Raw genomic sequence first — 11,487 nt, forward strand, 5'->3', positions numbered from 1 at the left:
TGTCTATTTTTGCGTTCGGCCACACCATTCTGTTGAGGGGTATCCGGACAACTAGTTTGATGTATTAAGCCATGAGAGTCAAAGAAACGTTGAAGTTCAGAACTATGGTATTCCCCACCATTATCACTCTGTAACACTTGTATTCGAGCATTGTACTGTGTACGGATGGTATTATAAAACTTATGAAATAACAAGTTAACTTCTGATTTGGATTTCATCAAGCACAACCAAGTCATCTGAGTACAATCATCTATAAAGGTAACAAACCAACGCGACCCTCCCAATGTGGGAATTTTGGATGGGCCCCAAACATCAGAGTGAATAACCATAAAAGGAACAGGACTTTTATTTAAAATCAAAGGAAATGAAGCACGATGACTTTTTGCAAGTTCACACACACCACATTTGAAATCAGAAATATCCAAATTTGTAAACAAACTAGGAAACAACCTTTTTAAATAACTAAAGGAGGCATGTCCCAAACGTAGATGCCAGAGCAAGATCTCAGCTTTCTTCTTTGATGAACCAGTGTATTCCATTGCTAACGCTTGTCGTAATCTGTTGGTAGGTTCGAACTCCAAGTCCAAGTGATATAGCTTCCCTCTCTTAACACCATAACCAATCGTTTGTCGAGTCTGAATGTCCTTAAACACACAATGATCAGGCCAAAAAATAACAACACAAGATAAGGTAGTAGTGATTTGAGAGACTGACAAAAGGTTATAATCTAAGGTGGGAACAACTAACACAGAATCAAGATGTAAATTTTTAGTAAGATGTGATGACCCTTCCATAACAACCGGGGTGGTATTACCATTGGCTTTGGAGACACAATTTTGGGAGGATGAGTGAAGATTTGAGACTTGTCTAACATCAAATGTCATATGATCAGTAGCACCAGAATCAATTATCCATGCACTATTCAAAACAGGTGTAGAAGTAGTGAAGACCTTACCTCCAGTGGTTGTAGTGGTTAGTAATGCTGATGACGTAGAAGGTGCATCATCTTCCTTTGTTTGAGCAACTACTGCAGTTGACGGTCGCTTGGAATTCCGATGCCATGTTGGGTCCCACCAATCTGGATATCCAATAAGTTCGAAGCAACAACTTTTTGAATGTCCTGTTTGATTGCAATGAGTGCATTTGTAAGTAGGTTTGTCTGAACTGTTAGAATGCTTCGGATTGGTAGCTTTGGGCCTGTCTTGGGATGTCGGATTGGGTCGATGGCGGGAAATCATAGCGGAAGCTTCAGGTTTCTCAATGTCCTCATTCAAAGTACTATATCGTATGGCTTCATGACGGACTAAGGAATAACACTCTTTCAGACAGAGGAGTGGCTCATGACGTAAAATTTCGCGTCGAAGTTGATCAAAACTTTTATCCAATCCAGCAAGGAATATATGTACTCGGGTTCGCTCAATGGACTGTCGGTATGCTGTAACATCATCAGGATCCTTCATGATCACTTTATCACGGTGATCAAGTTCCTGAAAGATTTCCGTTAACTCCCCATAGTATACTGAAAGTGATTTGGCACCTTGTTTGACTGACAAAGCTTTCTGATGTAAAGAGTAAACATGCATCTCATCAGTACCATCATAAAAAGCTTTGGATAGAGTACTCCAGATTTCATGAGCAGTGGGTATTCGAAGATAGCGCTTCATGATGTCAGGAGTCATGGACATTAGAAGCCAGCGTTTCACCTTTTGATTTTCAGCATACCATTTTTCATATCCCTTATCTGACACAACAGGTGGATCAAATTTGCCCATAATGTAGGAGAGTTTTTCTCGTTCAGCAATATGCATCTCAATTAATTGAGACCACACATCGTAATTTGTTTCAGTAAGTTGAATGCCTGCATTGAAGATACCCTCAGACTGAACAAGAATTGGAACAGATTTGGTTCCAAGGGATTCAATGTGTTCACCCATACTTTTTTTTCTTTTTCTTTTTTTTGATAAAAAAAAAAAAAAAAAAAATTAAAATCCAAAATCAACTTGCTGTAGTGGTGGACAACGACAGAGTGCGCACAAAGAGCCCTTTTTTTATTTTTATTTTTTATTTTATAAAATCAACAAAGAACCAGGGTTTTCTCTCTCTTGAAAACCCTCAGAATTCAAACTCTGCAATAGATCTGGAGCATCGAAGAAGGCAAGGTTCGGTCTGCAATTCCCGGTCGGCAGAATTGCAAGGTTCCTAAAAAAATCGGAACTTGCTTCGGTCCTTGAATATCTAGCAGCAGAGGTGTTGGAATTGGCTGGAAACACAGCGAGAGATAACAAGAAGACGATGTGTTCTTCGGAGGCTTCAATCTCGTCTTATCTTCTAATCAGAACCAGAACTGGTAGAGTAGACGTCGTTGGTGATGGTAGCAGCGGCTGTGATGACCTCTGGTTCTCTCGGCTGCGTTTGATGGGTTTGTAGTGATTTCTATGAAGATGCTGGCGGAAGGCTAAGATGATGGTGGTAATTGATTGGGTTTTATGAGAGGTTTGAATTTTTGATTATGGGTATTTGTGGTTTATGGTTTGGAATTTTGTGATGAGTTTCTGGGGATGGTTTGTAAAGATTTACAGAACCTTGTTCGGCTCTGATACCATGAAAATAGGGATGATAATAAACGAGGTTTTTTTGTTATTCTTTAACAGATCAATTACAGTGTATAAATAGGATTAGAATCCCTAATTAGCGCCCTAGAAATATGCCTATTCGATCTCTATGATCTGCACACACCTATACAATCTTCTATATAAGGAAATAAAATCAATTGGTATCTCTACAAAATCGTTGACAATCTCAACAAGATGAAGTTCTTGTAACAAAATCGAGAGTTTGAGCTCAAATTCACAACTTATCTTTAGCTGTTGATTTAATCTGTTTGTTTTTGTTTTTTATTTACTGAGTTTCATATCAAATAGATCCAAGGTTATTTAGCCTAAATTTTGAATATGAAGCTCAAATTTACAGTATTTTTCGTAAAGATTCTTAACAAGTTTCTCTTAGAGATATTTGAAGTTTGATGCTTTATCTTAATCTTTTCTCTTTCGATATGTGATTTCTTTTGTTTCATTCAGGTCTATTGCTTGTATGATTGAAGTGTTAGTTTGAGTATCTAAATGTTATTTTCTTTTTTCAGTAAAATTTGTAAAGAATAGGCTATTTGATGGGGTCTAATTGGTTATGGAGAGGTAAGCCCATTTCTAATATTTTTGTTTCCCCATATAAGCTACATTACTTGGTTTATATTTCACTTATTCTTCTTTTATTTTCTCTAATTAAAGATTAAATCTGATCGACTCTTTTGTAGGTCTTCTTTGAAAATCTAACTTCCGATTTCATCTACTTTTAAAACAATTTAGTAGATTTTGTTTACAAACAAGATCTATTCTTGAAGAAATAAAATAAATTTTCTTGAAGAAAAAAATAATTTTTCTCTTGAAAAATGCTCAGCATTATTTTTTTAAAGTTTAGTTAGGTTTGAGATAGCAAGGATTCTATACATTTTATAGCTGCAAATTCAAAAAAACCTATGGATTATTTCTTGTTGTTTTCCTAGAGTTGTTAAGGGCTACTACTTGGTATTTTTGATACTTTGCAGAATATTCTAGCCTAACGAACCAAGATAGTACCATATATTGAACCATGTTTACCCACTTGTTAAGGGTTACTACTTTCTAGAGTTCTTTAAGATTACTGATTGGAGTTTTGAAGCTTTAAGACACATCTTGCATTATTTTCACATTGGAGCTATTGTGCTGATCTCTTAAGTTTAAGATCTCCCCTGCTTATTCTCTTAGATGATCTTTGTGAAATATCTAGTTCTATAAATTGAGTCAATTTTTTAGGTGGTCTTTTTTACACAGGAAAATTCGGTAGTTATCAATTTGCTTGATTGAGCGAGACCTGTTTGTGATTTAATTAATTTATAAACCAATCTTACTTTTATTGCATAGTGTGGCATCTTAAATGTTACGATGCATTTTCTTGGTGTACAATCATGATGTTTTTTTTTTTTGTTTGCTTTGTCGGGCCGCACGTACCAACTACCCTGCACGTGTACAATCGTGAAGCTTATCTACTTCTTTAAGGACAAGTTGGCTGATAGTAATTTGATCTGTGCAATCCATTGAAGATGCCATTTTTTTTTCTTGACGAGATTGTTACTTGCTTTTCCCCTTTTATTTTGAAAAATACTAAACTACTGCGTTTCCATTTCTATTTTGGCAAACTATAGGATATATGATTTATTTGAACTTACTCTAATTATATTTTCCATAGGTAATTTGGATGACTCTATTTTGATAGATTGTTGTCATGTTCTCAATAGATATTTGCCTGTCAATGGTCCGTGGCAGGTAGCCAAGATGGACAGCCGAGTTTATGTATCCCAGTTTTCTGTTAATGGTTATCTTTTTATTGTTGGATTTCCGGTACTGCATTTGTTTCCTCCTAGCCATGATTGATTTTGAGATTTGACTATTCTTTTAATACATTTATTCAATTATTGGCATAGCCTTCCCACATTCTTTTATTGAGTCCATAAGGAATTTCACTTCCTTTTTCTATTTGTTTATCTAGTTTATCAAAGCTATATGAGTGTAAAGTGTTTTTAGTATCTCTTTTATTAAAGTGTTAACATTACCATCATCTGCTATCAATTTTTGACTAATAAGACCTTACTATAATATTACTTCTTTTTTTCCCTGCAAAATCTTATAGCTTATCGGAAGCTCGCTAGGAGTTATCATCCAGATGTGAACAAGTGAGTTGATGATTAGTTTATACGTTCTGCTTGACTGCTCAGTTTTGTTGCTGCTAAGAAGGTGATATGGTTTGGATGCTACTAGAAAACAGATGGGTATAGATTACTACAGATGTGTTTATCTTTCTTTATGTGTATTTTTTTTTTTTCAAAAAGATTATTATTATACATTTGCGTTTGCCAAAACTCATAGATTTCCTGTATCATCATAAAATTATAACCTTTACTTGGTGTCTTTTTATAAGCATTTCGATCATCTTTACATTACAATCCAATATAGGCTCGCAGTGTAGTCAATTCCGGGCTTGCCTAGTCTGCAAAATACAGAACTGTTGAGACTTGGAAATAGTAAGGACTATTGCTAAGTAGGAGAAAAGCATTTGCGTATTTCATATTTAAGAGAGAATCTCTTATGGTCTTTATTGCATCTATTAGTTTAGAAAGTCCCACCTGCACGTGAGGCTTATGTATTGAGGCAGGTGTAAGTTCTTACCTCCAGGCTTAAGCCTCAATTGATTTCTAGGAGGCATAAATTTCACAAAAATTTCTACAAAATATTTTCATTTTCAAACTACCCTAAATAAACACTAAAACAGAAATTTAATTCCTTGGTTTTAGCCTTAATGTCAATTCGATGACAGCCCCCACATCAAGTCACTGTTATGAGTCAACAGTGAATTTGGACACTTGCCAAACAAAACAATACCACGGAAAAATCTGTAAAATATGTAGAACAGGTAAAAGTTAGAGATGATGAGGACAACATTTGAGTAGGAGAAATACATTTGCATATTTATATTTAATATTTAAAAGAGAATACATTATGGTCTTACTTGCATCCACTATTTTATTTTTTTCAAAAATAAAAAAAGGTTGTGGTCTCAAGGTTTAAGCCTTAATCTATAGTTGTAACCTTCCATTAGATAGCATGGAACTTCAATCATACCATAAGCCATCATTGTCATTTACTAGCCGTGATGAAGGCCACACAAGTAGAATGATGCCCCGCCTCGCTCTTAGCAAGTTTGGACAAAACATAGGAGACTGGTCCTGAGAGCCTTGTATCAGTTGTATGTGTGCAAGCATCATATACAGAGGACTATGTATTCTATTTTGCTAAAGATTATTCCTTCTAAATTTATGGGATAATATACTACTCTCTATCTCTGCTTCTCTGATTTGTCAATATTTTCTCTCCAAGTATTTTAGTTTTGAGTTGCTTAAATACTTCTATTCATGGGGGCTCATTTTATTCTATGTTGTAGAGAAGCTGGGGCAGAACAAAAATTCAAGGAGATCAGTAATTCCTTAGAGGTAAATGGTCCAGTTTAAAGATTATTGTTCTTCATAATTCTTGGTAGAGCCATGTTGGGTTTACAAGACATGGATTGCACATACTTGATCTACTTGCATGTAACATGTTCTGCAGGTCTTGTCGGATGATGAGAAACGACCCTTATATGATAAGTACAGAAAGGCTGGGGTTAAAGGTGCCGGAATGGGAGGCATGTGGGTGGGTTCCTTTTTAGTGAGGAAAAATTTATATCCACTTTTCAAAGCTCATTGTCTATTCTCTCAGTTTTTAAATACCCTCAGCATATACTTAATGATATAAACATTCTTTCTTATAACAGGATTTCAGCAATCCCTTTGATCTCTTTGAGTCATTATTCGAGGGCCTAGGCGGTATGGGTGGCATGGGCAGCATGGGCATGAACAAAGGGAGAGGTTCCATAAATAGAGCAATGGATGGTGAGGATGAGATTTATAACTCGTCTTGAATTTCAAGGAAGCCGTTTTCGGGGTAGAAAAAGAGATTGAGATATCCCGGCTCGAGAGTTGTAGCACCTTCACAGCTTCAGCAGTAACAACAACAACCACCTCTACAATCTCACTCACAGTCACAACAAGGGCATCCCAACACAAGCACGTCGAGTGGATCTTCATCATCTCAAAAGCATCAGTAGCTACAAAGTGATGGTGGTATTGGGAACTCTCATATATTTTATGTTTCAAAGACCAGGCAACAACAACAGCACAGCAGCCATCACAGAAGCAACAGAATCAATCTATTACAACACTGTCACCTCAAGTTTACTAGCTGGGCGCTGATATGTCAGTAGATAACAGCTCGTTAACTGGTGATTGCTGGGTTGTTCTGGGATTGGTTTTCTTTTAGTATAAATTATTTAGAGAATTTTGAGGATATTTTGTTTAGATGGGACCTTATTTGAAATGACTAATATGCCTTGTTCTAGTGTTAAATGCATTTTCATCCTCCCATTAATAAAGCTTTTTTACCTATAAAAGAAAAAAAGCTATGAATGCAAAGCTAATCCCATTTTTTAAAATTATAAATCCAGATTTTTTTTATTAAAAATTCAGAAAAAAAAAACGACTGCCTAAGACAGTCGTTTTTCCCGACACCTTTGGACAGTCGCAAATGAAAAACCACTCCTTTTAAAACGATTACTGCTGCGACGGATAGAGCAGTTGTTTTATTAAAAAACAACTGTCATGGACCGTCATTTTTTGTCCTTCATGACATAGTGTAAAGATGTGAGGTTGGTCTATTGATTTATATAATGGAACAAAAGAATTGGGATCTATACGAGGCACAAAAATTGCTAATTTGTCAGTCATGTCACTTGTGGAACACATAAAGTTCATTGCTCTCATGTTAGATAATGTATTTCATTGGATTTTATTAAAAAGAGTTCATTGTATTTAGAAAATTTTAATGTAACTTTATTTTTGTCTAGGTTCATAATCTTACTTTTTCCATCCTTTACTTTCTCCATTTATTCAATTGTCTGTAATGGTTGAAGGGAAAGAAAAAGACATTTATGGTAGAATCTTATTTTTATCTTACAATAAACATCTCAAAACCAATCATCGTTAACCATTTCTACTTCGATCTTCAACCTCAAGATAAGATACGATTTTTGGGAAGACAAAAAAAAAAATTTGGGAAGATTAGGTTTGGTCTAACAATCTCACGAGCTTTATATATATATATATATATATATATATATATATATATATATATATATATATATATATATATATATATATATATATAATTGGCAACTGAAAACAATTCTTCAATTTTTAATTTCTAATTCAATCTTCAGCCTAAATGGAATATATGGTTTTTTGGGAAGAAGAAAATGTGGAATAAAGGTTTTTCAACTGAAAACAATACCCTTGATCTTTTTCTTTTTTTTTTTGTTATCAAAACCAGTCTTCTTCAAACCTTAGGGGTTAAAGAGCTTGAGGATGATAGATTTTAGGAGACAAATCAATGGTATTTTTGGCAGAGGTTGAAGATGAGGGCATTTAGAATTATTCTATTCAGCTTTTAATATTAAAACAAAAAACCCTTAGATTTTTCTACCCAAAAGTCCCTGTTATTTCTCCAAAAATATTCTTTTATTCTTAAAGTTACTTTGAAATAATAGAATCTAAAGATTGAAGATAAAGGTACGAGATATTACCCAAGAAGTGTTTATTTCTACAAGAATAAGTAGAACTCATTTAAATAATTTTCATGTAGTCTATTAAAAGATCAAGGTTACAGGGTAATGTCATGAGTTTGAGAAGTATAGCAAAAATATTCACCTAAACATGGAGGGAATTTTTTTTTTTATGAGGTCTTGTTCAGTGATAAGTAGTTTTTTTTTTTTTTTTTTAATGTTGAATTGTATTTGTTTTTTCTATTTTCCTTGGTGGGTCTGAATTGTAGGCATTTTTTTTTTAATCCGTTAGGCAAATATACTTATGGTTGACTTCATTCATTTAGTTGGGTTTTGATCTTTTTCAATAGGTTGATGATTTCGTCCATGAGTAATTCGCCTTGATTCCCCCAACCCTCAAAATCATTCGTCTTCAATCATTGATTTCAAAAATCGTCAATTTTGTGAACCATTCTTATGATTATCCAAATTGTCAAACAAAGAAACTGTTCGAGGAAGTTGCTTCAAGAAAATATGTCTCGAAGGTATAGTTATCAAGTACTAAATCCATAAATCTTTGGGTTTCAATTACTAAACCTGTATTTCAATAATAGAAAACAGCAACCAATATAATCAATTAGAGATAAGAAATAAGAATAAACTAGCAATTCAACTTATTTAACAATTGGTCCTTCGAAATTATAATTGATTAGAGAAAAAGCCTTATTGTCGTGTTATTTTAAGTTATTCCTCTGAAATAATAATAAAACCACCACCTATGTACAACCATACAGCCTGCACGTGCCTCGCGCATGCAGGTCTCAACTAGTTATTTAAAAAACTCCCTCACTTGATCAAATTCGTTATTTGAACAAACCTTATTTTATGAATCAGTCCAGCACGACTAGCTTAGTAAGATTTTAGATCTCACTAAGGATCGTTGGGTCCATGTGGAGTATCAAATTAGCAATCCAACACTATAGACTTCTAGAATTTATGGAAAAACTCAGATTTAATTTAATTTTTTTTTTTAATAAAAAAGACCTTTTTGAGTGTCATAGTATTTGTTGAAGATGGATGGCTAGTCAGCTCTCAAATTTAAAATTAAAATTCAACTGTAAAAATTTATCTTTTTTTTTCCAATTTTTTTTTTCAAAGTTTTTAGAATGTTGCCCTTTATTAATCCTTTGTGATCGGATCATGTTTTTTCAATTTTATGATATGGACCCCGACTCCAAGGCTTGCTAGGTAATAAATATGAAAAAGTGAGGTTTGGTGGGTAACAAACTTCATAAAGTAAGGTTCTAATAGAGTTGTCAGAACTTCAAAGGAGTTTTTGTAATTAAAATGCAATACTTATGCCTACAACTGAATCTCTCTATAAAAATCACGCATCTACTAATTTTCTATAAATTATTTTTAATTAATTTTGAATAAAAAATTAAAATTAAAATTATCCTCCTACAAGTGAATCTCTCTATAAAAATCACGCATCTACTAATTTTCTATAAATTATTTTTAATTAATTTTAAATAAAAAATTAAAATTAAAATTATCCTCCTCTACCTTCATAAAATAATTTTTTTTCTATTTTAGTTAGCATTTAGAATTTTTAAATAAAAAATTAATTAAATAATAACACTCATGCCACCTCGTCTCTACATCTAAAAATTTTTAAGTGTAATTTAGATATGCACCTAGTACTTTCATCAATATTAGAGATAACCTCTTTATTTTCAAACTCCTTATTTAGCATTTTTAAATCAATAAATAACTCAACATTTCGTTAATTTTTAGACGAAGAAGGGAAGAGACAGAAAGGGTGTATGTATAAAGGGAAAGGTCTTGTGTTAACAGATGAGAACAGAGTAAAGAAACTGAAAGTCAAATTGGTTAAAGAAGCCCAGGAATTACAGAAATCAGGGGTTATGATTAAGGCTGGTAAGTCCTTAGGCTTGAGGAGCGGGAGAAAACTAAAGGTTGTAAATGAAGATTAAATTCCTATCTTGGAATGTGCGTGGACTCAATAGTAAGATCAAAAGGGCTTCGGTTAAGGCAATAATACAAGCTCACAAACCACACATCGTAACACTATAAGAAACCAAATTGGACAAAATAGACGAGGTGGTGATGCGAGACGTCTGGGGGGGCGGAACTTGGGTTGGAAGTACCTTACAACAAATGGGACAGCAGGGGGAGTATGGGTGATGTGGGACAAGAGACTAATTGAGGTAGAGGATTCATTAGTGGGAGCCTTTTCTGTATCTATACTATGTCGGTGTATAGGGAAGGATGACAGTTGGGTGTTCTCGGGAGTGTATGGCCCTACGAAAGATTGGGAGCGAAAGCAATTCTGGGAAGAGTTAGATGATGTGGGTAACTATTGGAATCGCCCGTGGTGTTTGGGAGGAGGCTTCAACGTTATTAGACTCACCTGTGAGAAACAAGGTGGATCGAGGATAACAGCAAGGATGAAGAGGTTTCGGGAATTTGTGAATCGGAATAACTTAATAGACATCCCACTACAGGGCAGAAGCTTCACTTGGTCCAATCAACACGCAGTTCCCACTCTCAACAGATTAGACAAATTTTTGGTTTCCGATGATTGGTCTTCGATTTTCTGCCAGCTATCTCAGATGGTTATTCCAAACCCGGTATCTGACCACTATCCAATTCAACTAGAAGCAGGGCCGCTCAATAGGGGTCCCATTCTGTATCGTTTTGAAGTGATGTGGCTGAAGCACCATAATTTCAAGGAGCTAGTAAATGAATGGTGGAGGAGTTTTTCATTTACAGGAACAGCAGGGGAGATATTTAAAAAGAAGTTGAAAGCCCTAAAAAAGACATTAAAGGACTGGAACATAGAATCTTTCGGAAGGGTGGATGCGTAAAGAAAGGATACCCTTTTGAGAATTGAAGAGCTGGACCACAAGGAAGAGATGAACCCGATTTCGATGAATGATAGAACTCTAAGACTAAATTTGCGTGAAAAATATCAACGGATGACACTTCTAGAGGAGATCAGCTGGAAGCAGAAATCCAGGATTAGATGGCTTAAAGAAGGGGATGGGAATACAAAATTCTTTCATTGCATGGCCAATGGCCGAGGTAGGAACAATCACATTACGAGGTTGTATGTGAACGGGGAGTGGGTGGAAGGAGAAGAAGCTGTGGCAAAAAGGATCGTAAAATTCTATTCGGAACTGTATACTGACAGAGCTGGCGACAGACCGAAACCTGACCTACTACAGTTTGACAGAATTTCTG

At 34.8% G+C, this 11,487-nt stretch overlaps 3 protein-coding genes across 10 annotated transcripts in view; 2 read left to right on the forward strand and 1 right to left on the reverse strand.

The window, feature by feature from the left end:
- LOC147409886 (chaperone protein dnaJ A7A, chloroplastic-like) overlaps positions 1–7,056 on the forward strand; it is a 10,355-nt gene extending 3,299 nt beyond the window's left edge. The window contains exons 1-6 of one of the 8 annotated variants that reach the window (XM_086431985.1): positions 2,084–2,469; positions 3,140–3,191; positions 4,723–4,765; positions 6,031–6,079; positions 6,195–6,278; positions 6,400–7,056. In XM_086431985.1, the coding sequence (XP_086288111.1) occupies positions 3,167–3,191; positions 4,723–4,765; positions 6,031–6,079; positions 6,195–6,278; positions 6,400–6,546 (348 nt within the window). In that variant the 5' untranslated portion in view covers positions 2,084–2,469; positions 3,140–3,166 and the 3' untranslated portion in view covers positions 6,547–7,056. Of the gene's footprint in view, positions 1–2,083; positions 3,192–4,358; positions 4,434–4,722; positions 4,766–6,030; positions 6,080–6,194; positions 6,279–6,399 lie in introns of those variants that run through there. The other 7 variants (XM_086431984.1, XM_086431989.1, XM_086431986.1 and 4 more) reach the window with 7 other exon arrangements.
- On the reverse strand, positions 497–2,124 carry LOC147409887 (uncharacterized). The gene is made up of 2 exons (XM_086431982.1): positions 956–2,124; positions 497–635 (listed from the first exon to the last, which is right to left on the reverse strand). Exons 1-2 carry the CDS (start codon positions 1,932–1,934, stop codon positions 607–609), a joined length of 1,008 nt encoding a protein of 335 aa, XP_086288108.1. The 5' UTR covers positions 1,935–2,124; the 3' UTR covers positions 497–606.
- A 2,990-nt stretch (positions 7,057–10,046) lies between the features above and the next one.
- LOC147409888 (uncharacterized) lies at positions 10,047–11,111 on the forward strand. The gene is made up of 2 exons (XM_086432028.1): positions 10,047–10,161; positions 10,507–11,111. The coding sequence occupies exons 1-2, from the start codon at positions 10,047–10,049 to the stop codon at positions 11,109–11,111; spliced, it is 720 nt and encodes a 239-aa protein (XP_086288154.1).
- The last annotated feature ends 376 nt before the right edge of the window (positions 11,112–11,487 follow it).

Source organism: Akebia trifoliata, chromosome 2 (genome assembly GCF_017979445.1).
Source record: "Akebia trifoliata isolate Shusen 1 chromosome 2, ASM1797944v1, whole genome shotgun sequence".
NCBI lineage: Eukaryota > Viridiplantae > Streptophyta > Magnoliopsida > Ranunculales > Lardizabalaceae > Akebia > Akebia trifoliata.

Bases quoted from the DNA above. Each gene is read 5' to 3' on its own strand.
- LOC147409888 (XM_086432028.1), top strand. From the start codon at position 10,047: ATGTATAAAGGGAAAGGTCTTGTGTTAACAGATGAGAACAGAGTAAAG. The intron at 10,162-10,506 runs GTAAGTCCTTAG...GTCGGTGTATAG, and splicing joins AGGGGTTATGATTAAGGCTG to GGAAGGATGACAGTTGGGTG.
- LOC147409887 (XM_086431982.1), bottom strand. From the start codon at position 1,934: ATGGGTGAACACATTGAATCCCTTGGAACCAAATCTGTTCCAATTCTT. The intron at 636-955 runs GTAAGGTCTTCA...AAGGACATTCAG, and splicing joins AACCACTACAACCACTGGAG to ACTCGACAAACGATTGGTTA.